Source organism: Lactuca sativa, chromosome 3 (genome assembly GCF_002870075.4).
Source record: "Lactuca sativa cultivar Salinas chromosome 3, Lsat_Salinas_v11, whole genome shotgun sequence".
Taxonomy (NCBI): domain Eukaryota; kingdom Viridiplantae; phylum Streptophyta; class Magnoliopsida; order Asterales; family Asteraceae; genus Lactuca; species Lactuca sativa.
Window position 1 is genome coordinate 32,728,565 of NC_056625.2, and position 11,694 is coordinate 32,740,258.

The 11,694-nt window shown below is 36.0% G+C and overlaps 1 protein-coding gene across 1 annotated transcript; it reads left to right on the forward strand.

Annotated features, from left to right (window-relative positions):
- Positions 1–239: 239 nt before the first annotated feature.
- Positions 240–7,347, forward strand: LOC111917273 (chaperone protein ClpB4, mitochondrial). The gene is made up of 10 exons (XM_023912960.3): positions 240–639; positions 1,307–1,525; positions 1,605–1,839; positions 1,934–2,129; positions 2,238–2,292; positions 2,392–2,542; positions 2,648–2,956; positions 3,046–3,311; positions 3,393–4,322; positions 6,823–7,347. Exons 1-10 carry the CDS (start codon positions 382–384, stop codon positions 7,111–7,113), a joined length of 2,910 nt encoding a protein of 969 aa, XP_023768728.1. The 5' UTR covers positions 240–381; the 3' UTR covers positions 7,114–7,347.
- Positions 7,348–11,694: the final 4,347 nt, after the last annotated feature.

Here is an 11,694-nt window from a genome sequence, read left to right on the forward strand (position 1 = left end):
GATAGGGCGACATAAAGGGTCATGAAGATGGATTAAAGTATACAAGGGTGATCTCAGTACAGTAAGTGAAAGATATGATGATTTAAGGGTATTTCAGTGGAGGTTAACAAAGGCTTTCAAAACCCTTAAGGGACCATCCATGACAAAATCCTAATACTAGGACCAAGAATAATTATTTGTGCAAACCAGAGGACCAAAACTGCAATTTACTCTTTTAAATATTAATCTCGTGTCATGAATAAACGAGAGAATTCTGAATAGGAGTTTTCTAGAACTTTTTTCCCCTTCTCCAATCTTCTTGTTCTCAGTATCGCAACCTTTTGTTTTGGTATTTACGTTCAATTATCCAATTCCAAACAATTACTCCTGCTTTGATCTTACATGGCTGCAGTGATGATTCGAAGGACGGCCACCTCCGCCACCGTCAGGCTCACCCGATACGCTCTACTCACCGCCATTGATGGCTCTTCGGCTTCGTGCGTCTCTCGCTCTCAGTCTCGCTTGCACTCCTCCATTGCTACTAGACCAGCTGTTTATACGGGCTATATACCTTACTTTCTTCATAGCGGTTCTATCGGACACAACAGGATTTCTTCATCATCGCCTCGCCTTTATTCAACTGCTGCCAATCCTTCCCAGGTAAAAATACGGATCTTATAGTTATGAAAGTTGGTCGAATCAATTATAAAAATCATGTCCTCCCAAATTTTGAAGTTGGAAATAACTAACTTTTTTTATTGAAAGAAGCAGTTTTATATTAAATAACATTTTGGAGTCCTGATATTACATTTTGTGTCTGAGAAACGTCAAGTTAAACGGTCAAAACTCAAAAGTATAATTGTGTTTTGGATTATGGCTGCATCTAATACGCCTACCATTTTAACTTACTGATACAACTTCGGACTCATGAATTACTCCTTACTCCTTAGGGTTTTAAACCATATTTGCATATAATACGCCATTTGCTTTGGAATTCAAAATTGTGGCTTTAGATTTTTGAATGAGTATGGCTTTGGGACAATATGGTTAACTGCCTTAAAGTTTACAACGGTAATGCTGAATCAAAATAAATTTGGTGGATAAATATTAGGTGTTAATTTTTCAAAAACTGCCTTTGATTCTTAGCATAAGGGATGATGCTAGTGATAATCGATTATTGTAGTAATGGTATTAGATTTGATCTGTTTTAACTAAATAAATAGAAAAAGTTGATCTTACAACTTACTAGACCAACTTGATCTGTTGTTGCATGAGTTACACATTCTTCTTAATCTTATATGTTTTGATGTTGAAACAATGACATTAGTTCAACAATAAGGATTACACCGAGATGGCATGGGAAGGGATTGTTGGTGCTGTAGATGCAGCACGAGGAAGCAAACAACAAATTGTAGAGTCTGAGCATTTAATGAAAGCCCTTTTGGAGCAAAAAGATGGTTTGGCAAGAAGGATACTTACAAAGGCTGGGTTAGACAACACGTCAGTTCTGCAAGCTATAGATAATTTTATAGCTCAACAACCAAAGGTATTGTCTTGATTCAAAAATTGCGATTGTAAAGCTTATGCTTTTTAATAGTTCCTGTAAATAATAATGGTTTTTGCAGGTTACTGACACCAGTAGCCCTGTACTCGGGTCACATTTAAGTTCTCTGTTGGAAAATGCAAGAAAGTATAAAAAAGAAATGGGAGATGACTTTGTTTCTGTTGAACATCTTGTGTTGGCCTTCCCTTCCGATAAGAGGTTCGGAAAGCAACTGTTTAGCAACTTGCAGTTAAGTGAGAAGTCATTAAAGGATGCTGTGCAAGCTGTTCGTGGAAGTCAGAAAGTAACTGATCAAAGTAGAAACATTTCTCTTCTTTGTTTCACATCCTCAAACCTCTGATCATAAATCATAACACATCTTCTTCTTCTTCTTCTTTTTTTTTTTAACAGACCCTGAAGGGAAATACGAGGCACTTGAAAAATATGGGAACGATTTGACTGAACTTGCTAGAAGAGGTAAGCTGGATCCAGTGATAGGCCGGGATGATGAAATCCGGAGGTGCATCCAGATATTGTCTAGAAGAACAAAAAACAACCCGGTTATCATCGGTGAGCCTGGTGTAGGGAAAACTGCTATTGCTGAAGGGTATGTGATTATGATGCCCTTTTGTGTCTATCTTTCATGATTCCATCACATCAACTGCTGTTAAAGTGTGAAATTATGCGTATCATCATCATCATCATCATTATCCAGGTTAGCTCAAAGAATTGTACGTGGAGATGTTCCAGAGCCTCTCAAGAATCGTAAGGTTAGAATTTATAATGATTTAATAATGCTGGTCAAAGTCAAACCTGTTACACTTGTGTTTGATTAAATAATTTTGAATTGTGATGTTTCTACTTTGCAGCTGATATCTCTGGACATGGGTTCCTTGCTTGCTGGTGCTAAGTACAGAGGAGATTTTGAGGAGCGGCTTAAAGCTGTTTTGAAGGAGGTCACAGCTTCAAATGGACAAATTGTTTTATTCATTGATGAGATTCACACTGTAGTTGGTGCAGGTATGTCCCATATTTAGGAACAAAAATAGCAATCTTCTCGATCTTGATCTTTTGTATGTGTTCAAATGACGTGAATGCCCTTATCATTAAAATGTGATATTGCAGGAGCTGCTGGAGGAGCAATGGATGCTGGGAATTTATTGAAACCAATGTTGGGGCGTGGTGAGCTTCGATGTATTGGAGCCACAACATTAAACGAATACCGAAAATACATTGAAAAGGACCCTGCTTTGGAACGAAGATTCCAACAAGTATTCTGTGATCAACCCTCTGTTGAAGACACGATTTCCATTCTTCGTGGGCTCCGCGAACGATATGAACTTCATCACGGGGTCAAAATATCCGATGGTGCTTTAGTTTCAGCAGCTCTTCTTGCTGATCGATACATCACTGAACGCTTTTTGCCCGACAAAGGTCTCAACTTTGAAAACCGTTTTAGTTTTTTATTTTTTAATATTAATTAATATCTTTAATGTATTGACATTAGTTTATTACTACTGCAGCAATTGATCTGGTTGATGAATCTGCTGCAAAATTAAAAATGGAGATTACATCTAAACCGACAGAGTTAGATGAGATAGATCGAGCTGTCTTGAAACTCGAGATGGAGAGACTCTCTTTAAAAAACGACACGGATAAAGCATCAAAAGAAAGGTTGTCCAAATTAGATTCTGATTTGGAAACTTTAAAACAGAAACAGAAAGAGTTTAATGAACAATGGGAACGTGAAAAGTTACTGATAACCCGCATACGCTCAATCAAGGAAGAGGTAACTAACTACTAACTACTAACTTAACTAGCATATTATAGGTTCTTTTGATATCATTTCTTTACAAAATTTATTCAAAAGATTGATAGGGTGAACCAAGAAATGGAAGCTGCTGAGCGTGATTATGATCTAAACCGTGCTGCGGAACTCAAATACGGGACATTGATGACACTTCAGCGCCAGCTAAGCGAAGCGGAGAAGAATCTTTCCGACTACCAGCACTCGGGGAAATCTTTACTCCGTGAAGAAGTAACCGATATTGACATTGCTGAAATTGTAAGCAAATGGACGGGAATACCCTTATCAAATCTTCAACAATCCGAGAGAGACAAACTCGTATCCTTAGAACACGTTCTCCACAAACGAGTTGTCGGGCAGGACATTGCGGTGAAATCGGTTGCAGACGCGATCCGCCGGTCGCGTGCAGGGCTCTCGGATCCAAACAAACCGATAGCAAGCTTCATGTTCATGGGCCCCACCGGTGTTGGGAAAACCGAACTCGCGAAAGCTCTTGCTAGTTATCTTTTTAATACCGAAAACGCCCTTGTGAGAATTGATATGTCTGAGTACATGGAGAAACACGCGGTGTCACGGTTGGTGGGTGCACCGCCGGGGTACGTGGGGTATGAAGAAGGCGGTCAGCTTACGGAAACGGTCCGTAGAAGGCCGTATTCGGTGGTTCTTTTTGATGAGATTGAGAAAGCGCACCATGATGTGTTTAATATCTTGTTACAGTTGTTGGATGATGGAAGAATAACGGATTCTCAAGGGCGTACTGTTAGTTTTACAAATGCGGTTGTTATAATGACATCTAACATTGGGTCCCACTATATACTGGAAACGCTTCAAACTACACATGATAGTAAGGATGCGGTTTATGAATTAATGAAACGACAAGTGGTTGAGTTGGCTAGGCAGACTTTTCGTCCTGAGTTTATGAATCGGATTGATGAGTATATTGTTTTCCAACCACTTGATGCCACACAAATCAGACATATAGTCCAGATCCAGGTACAACCTTTTTCTCCATATTTTAGACTAAATTACAATATTCTTCCCTTGGTATAGATGATTTTTTGCAATTTTGGCTCCCTGTTACAAGTAAAATTACATTTTTGGTCCTGGAGTGTAGCTGATTTGATTTTTGCAATTTTGGTTCTCATTTGAGGTTCTAGTAAAGTTTTTGGTCCCTGTTCCAAGTAAAATGACATTTTTGGTCCTTGAGTGTAGCCCATTTTTTCCGATTTGGCCCCAAAAACTTTCTCTTGCAAATTTAGTTGTCATTTGAGGGTCTTGAAACATTATTTTGGTCCCTGTTTCAAGTAAAATGACATTTTTGGTCCCTGAGTGTAGCTGATTTTTCAGATTTGGTCCTAAAAAGTTTCTCTTGCAGTTTTAGCCTTCATTTGTGGTTCTTGAAACATCATTGGTCCCTGTTTCAAGTTAACTGATGATTTTTGGTCCCTAAATATAGCTGATTTTTGCAATTTTGGTCCCAAAAACTTTTCTCTTGCAATTTTGGTTCTCAGGTTCTTGTAACGTTATTGGTCCTTGTTTTGAAATAAAATTCTTATTTTTGGTCCTTGAGTATAACATCTTTTTTCAAATTTGGTCCAGAAAATAGTCCTTTCTTGAAATGTGGACCCAAAAATGTTACAGAACTTTTTGTGACCAAAATTGCAAAACTCGGCTATACTTTCTAGGGACAAAATATGTGATTTACTCAGATAATATTATGAGCAACTGATTTTTATAAATGACAAAATTGCAAAAATGGTCCCTGTGGTTGGCAAAATTCTATAGTTTTGGTCCAAAACGAAATGTTGGTGCATCACCGGTCCAGTTTTAGATAACTTGTGTGATTTTGGTCCCTATGGTTGGCATTTTTGTGTGTTTTTAGTCATGACCCAACCTGAAATGACGAATATGCCCTTTGATAATTCTTTTTTATTTATTTTAAACTTTTTATTATTATTTTCATTAAAAAATAAAAAAAATAAAAAAAAAATAACACCATCGTCTCTCTCTCTCTCTCTCTCTCTCTCTCATTTCTGACTTTATACAACATTACAACCTACTCCCTCAAGTTCTTGATTCATCGATGATCAGTGACTACTGACCCTCTTCTGCCTTGCTCCGGTCACACTCTACTACTTCCTACTGCCCAACAACACCCGTTGCAGCCACTATTTTGGTCGACCAAGCCCAACTCTAAACACCTCCACCACCATCCACCGTTGCTATTGTTTCTCTTCCTCGTCAATCACTGTTGGACCGGAAAGACGGAAGCAGCGAAACTGCCGTGAAACCACCACTCGTCGCCGTTGCTGTGGTGGGCAGTCCCCACCATCATCGATGCCACCCCTCGCATACCTCACCTTCTCCATTCGAGCACTACTGCCGAAAGCCCTCCCCTGCATGACTGTTGCTGCTTACATTGCTCCCTCGGATCTGCCTTCCGTCCATCCACTTTGTAGATCACTGCTTAAGCATCTTGTTTGTGATTCCGATTCCAAGACCTGATTGACCCCGTTTTGATTTTCCCCAAATCCATATAGACCCATCGATTTCAAGAATATCTAATTTCTTGAAGGTCCAATATGTAGATTCTGATTTTTTACAGTGACTCAAGTTCACCATCGGACGGTGTTGCAGATATGGGTTTTAGCTCGTGGTTGTTCTTGTGTGTGATGAACCCGATAGAGAAAGGGAGGAGTGGGGTTTACCGGTTGGGAAGGGTGGGTTAAGATGCTTTAGAAGATCATGACCCCATTTCTCATGAGAATTGTTTTTTTGGGGGATTTCCTTTTGAGATCGAAAATTGCTCCAACTTGCACCTGATTGATTTCTAGGAAATCTTTTCAATGACGGTTTGAGAGAGTTGAATAAGCACTGTCTTGTTGAAAAGTTCTATACATCTGCCCTTTCTCAACGCATTTCTTTAGACAAAGACTCCGTTTTTTCCTCTTTTCAGATGGTAAATATTTCTCATAACATGGAGTGTGAATCAAACCCATGTTTGAATTGAAATTGAGATACTGATACAAGTTCTTCCCTTCTGAATCAGATAGATTCATATCTGAAAGAGGTTGACAATAAGTTCTTTCAAAATTGACTATTTGTCCCTCTGTTAGAGGTGTTCCAGAAATGTCTGCGATCGAGTAAATAGCTCTACGGTGGCTTAAGGTTTTTTTTAGATGGCTCTGACGAAGAAGACGATGAAAGAAAGAGGATTTTTCAAGTGGAGAGAGAGAGGGAGACCTTTTTCTCAATTTTAATTAATGAAAAACATTTGAATAAATATAAAAAAAAATTAAAAAAACAAATATAAGGGTATAATAGTCTTTTTATGGTGATAGGGACCAAAAACAATAGAAAGATCTAATTTTGGACTAGTGGTGCACCAACATTTCATTTTGGACCAAAAACACAAATTTTGCCAACCACAGGGACTATTTTTGCAATTTTGTCATAAATGGTGGTGGCTAATTTGGTTGTTATTGTATTGCAGTTGAATCGGGTGAAAGATAGGTTGAAACAGAAGAAAATCGATCTTCATTACACAGAAGAAGCTACAGATATTCTTGGGAAACTTGGGTTTGATCCTAACTTTGGAGCACGACCAGTGAAGAGAGTGATACAACAAATGGTGGAGAATGAAATATCGATGGGGATATTGAGAGGGGATTTTAATGAAGATGATACTATAATTCTAGAAGCATCCACATTGGGTAAAGATGGCTTGCGCATTAGGAAACTGGAGAACCAATCAGGAGTCGATGAAATGGTTGCCAATAACTAATATGCCACGTGATGGAAACCAAGGATCTGTAGCATTCGAAAAAGGGGTTAATTCCAAGAAACCTCTTATTTTTGATCTAAAACTGTATTTTTTTTTTCTTCTAATTAAACCCTCAATTCTATGGCTGCTTGTTGATTTGGCGTTTTTTTAGCCTGTAGCTTGTTGTAATCGAGTCTTGAGAGAATTAAAAAGATGAGAAAATCGAAAGAGTTTTTCATTCATGTTATCCATCAACTATGAGCTTGGTACAGGTTTATATACAAGGAGAATGAACAATGGAAAGTAACTGAATTAACTAAATCCACGATCATTTTCTTCATTGATGGCATTAAATTCCAATCCAAGAAAATAACTAATGTTTCCTAAGTCTTTGATTTGAATCGTGTTTAAGACCTGAGATTTCTTCTATTTTATTGCCTATGACTAAGATATCATCAACATAAACTGTTATAATGAATCAATGATCATGGAAGTGTCATTGTTCTTGAGTAATTAAATAGTTGATTAGCTATCTAAAAAACATGGTATTTGGTTATACAAATTAATAAATACATATCAAAGTATAATTCAATGGTTGTTTGAGCATATGTATTGATTTTAAACCTATACCACATTAATCATGATGGTAGATGACATAAGACCATCCATATTTGTACAACGTTTACAATTTTTCAAATTTACCATGAGTTTTGCAATAATCACACACATCAATGAAATATAAACACTCTTTCAAAATGAGACTCACTCCCACATCAACAACCATTTTATACTTTTTAACAAAATTTATTTGTTTATATCCTTTATGTGAATATATGAAAATAAATCAATTCATAACAATTATAATAAATTATGTTTGGTTATAAATATTTAAGTACATGGTAATCTTTAAATTGTCTTTTATGATAAAGTATATAATTTAATAAATTGTTAATAACTCTACCCATCCCTTTAATTCATTAGTTATGGAGATTTTTAATTATCCTATATAGCTATAATAAAATAATAATATAAAAATAATCAAAGGTACATTGCAAATGGTCTTTTAACAGTTGCAAGATGAATTGTTAATATCAATGACATGGCACTCAATGTCATTTGCAAGAGAGACTTGAAAGACTAAAAAACCACCGATGTGAGTGTTTTAATCGTAATCGTTAATGATTTGAAATTGGATATGAAGGTCATTATTGTATTTTTAACAAAAGAAAGGGATGGAAAGTAAAATATTTGCCCATAGCCAAAGAAGAACAATTTATTAAAACATAAAAATGTATTTTTTTTACATTTAAAAACGTAATTATTTATTTATATATTTATTTTCCACTTTAAATATAATTAGAAGGTGATCCGCACTTTGTGACAGTCCTTTTTTTTTCATGCTTACATATTTCAGTGATTCTTTGGTTTTTTCTCGTTTGTTGTTTTCATTTTGTGTGTGTATTATGTTTTGAGGAAAGTATGGTCGTATAGTAGAATATTGAAGGCAGGAGGACCAAAAACGTCAAATCTACAAACTAATGTGACAAAAACTTGATGTGTCACATTTGTAAATGTCAGGGACCAAAAGTGACAAACTCTTGAAACCTTTGTGGTTAACAGTAGCGGATACTGAAGTTGGGGACCAAAAATGTCAACTCCACAAACTAATGTAGTAAAAAGTTAAGGAGAAACCAAAAGTGATAAGGTTATGAAACTTTTGTGGCAAAAGTTTAAATGATAGAAAGTTTACTATTCATAAGGTGTTTAAGGTGTTATGTGAATTAATTAATTAACTAATAATAATAATAAGATTAATTGTATTTAAGTTTTCAGTACTTTAGGCATTATCTAAAATGTTTTAAGAAAGAAAACAAAATAGATGTAGCATAATGGCCAGGAGCATGAATTGTGAGACTAAAATGAGTAGGTGCGCAAAGCCTACTCACCAAGCTCTTAGCGCATGCTGACCTCCCTCTAACGTGCGTTAAGGGGGTGTGTATAGCTTAGCAAGATGAGAGAGGAGAGAGAGTGTATGTTGATTGTGATAGGCTATTTTACATTTTGTTTTCTTTCAAAGACATGTTAACACATTACTACTCTCTAATACCATCCTACGTGGCATAAAAAAATTATATGACACCATAACATACACATTGGGCCTATGTTTTTGATGGTATAAACATTCATCCATTTTTTTAGATAATACATTTTTATATTGTTATCATTGATTTATTAATGCATGTTCTTGTTTTGTAGTTATAAGAGCTTTTTGTACAATTATCAGTTTTTCATATTTTAGTATTGATAATATTGAAATCCTGATTCATCATTGCAGGCGATGTCTGCGTATGGATATGCGATAGTTCATTGTTGATATAGAACAAGATGAACATGTAAAGAAAGCAACGAGTGAGATCAATACATGTAAAAAATTGTGAACCATAATATATTTGTTGAATGTATAATGATGTATATCTTGATAAAGTATTGTATATATAACATTTGTTTCTTTTCTAGACCGAATAAACCATCTAAACAAGACTAATGACCATTTCACCCTTACATTCCAAAAAAAAAAAAAACAAATTTTAAAATACCTATTTCCCCAAGTGTGCATCATTTTTCTCAGACATTTCTTTTACCATCATTTATCCAGACAATACTTTATCTGCACGTGCAAGATTTAGGATGACATCTACTAAAAAAGTAGAAGCGGAGAAAATTCTTTAAATCAAGAGAGTGGAGGGGGAGGCAGAAATATTTGTTGGGTTTGGGTATAGCCGTCAACGGCAAGTGATTTTGAAGGGTTTGAGAGATAGTGTGTTGGGGTTTTCGGTGAATGTTCTTGGAACAACTGCAAAAGATGTTATAGCCATGGTTTTAGTAACTCAGTATTTTGACACAATGAAGGACATTGGTGCATCTTCTAAATCATTGACTATGTTTATCCCTCAGGGATCGAGTGCGGTTCGTGAGAAGCGGAGAAAATTCTTTAAATCAAGAGAGTGGAGGGGGAGGCAGAAATATTTGTTGGGTTTGGGTATAGCCGTCAACGGCAAGTGATTTTGAAGGGTTTGAGAGATAGTGTGTTGGGGTTTTCGGTGAATGTTCTTGGAACAACTGCAAAAGATGTTATAGCCATGGTTTTAGTAACTCAGTATTTTGACACAATGAAGGACATTGGTGCATCTTCTAAATCATTGACTATGTTTATCCCTCAGGTATCGAGTGCGGTTCGTGATGTTGCTAATCAGATACATGATGAACTTCTTCAGGGTTCCGCTAACACCTAATGAAAAAAAACTTTATCCTGCAAGTATATAAGTATATATGTATATGGTTTTGTTTCTTGCCTTCGTTTGCCTATAGTTTATATGTTTGTTTTGGTTGAGTCTTCATGAAAAAAACAAAATATATTGGTCGTGGGATTTGCTTGTTGGGATGCTGGGGAATGGGGTTCATCTTTTTATGAAAATATAAAATAAAAATGCAACATTTTTTGTGTGAATTCGTCTAAGGCTGTGTTTGGCGCGCCACATCTAGCTGATAAGCTAGCTTATTTTTCGAGTTTTTTTATGTTGTCGTGTTTGGTAAACCAAAAAGTAGCTTATAAGCTAGCTTTTTGAAAAGCTACTTAGACTAGCTTTTTAGGAGCTTTTTTAAAATTTTCCAAATACACCCCTTAATTAATTATAGAAACACATATTCTTACATGTCCTTTTATGTAATTTTATATATTTCAGCTAGCTTTTCAGCTAGTTTTACCAAACGTTATTTTTTATCAGCTAGCTTTTTATTTAACAGCTAGCTTTTCAGCCATCAGCTAGCTTTTCAGCTAACAACTAGCTTTTCAGCTAGTCCGCCAAACATAGCCTAAAAGTTTAATGAGTGGACCATGGCGTTATTAAATTGTTATAGGTGTCATTAATATGTTCTAATACATCCCTTTGGTTGAAACCAAAAGAGGTAGATTGGTAATTTATGCTATATTTATGCTTACATTAGTTGCTTACACGGTGGTGGTTAACTTTGCATAAATCAGTTTCGAGTCTTAGCAACAGCAACATGGAGTTTCAACTCTAATGTAGATTGGGCTCTTTATGTGATTTGAGTTGTGTCAGCTGCCCAGTGACCCGTGTACCTGATATGCATCTTATACAAGGGCTATAGTCGCAATAGCCATTGTGTGAGAGTAAAATTTTCATTGTTGGTTTGGGCTCTCTTATGGGCACCAATACCTGATTTACGCGTAATGTTCTTATCATTAGGACAAACATCAACCTAGGATTCTTTTCCTTCTTCACCTTTTTATCCTTACCACAAACCTTGTTGCGGTTTTTCATTTCTTCTAATCTTTAGCCTTTTTCATGTCTTTTTCTTGGCCCCCATTCTCACCGCCCTCATGTTTCTCTTTCTTTTTATGTTTTTTCTTTTCGGTTATCTTGTCATTTTCCCTTCTCTCCCATTCTTTGATTCTATACAACAGTTTTTTATGTATGTTTTCTTTTTCTGCTATTTTCGTTTTCTAAAGATGCTAAAATCCAAAAAGAAGAAAACTAATAATATGAAAAATGAATTACTAGCATGGGAATCTTTGTGATT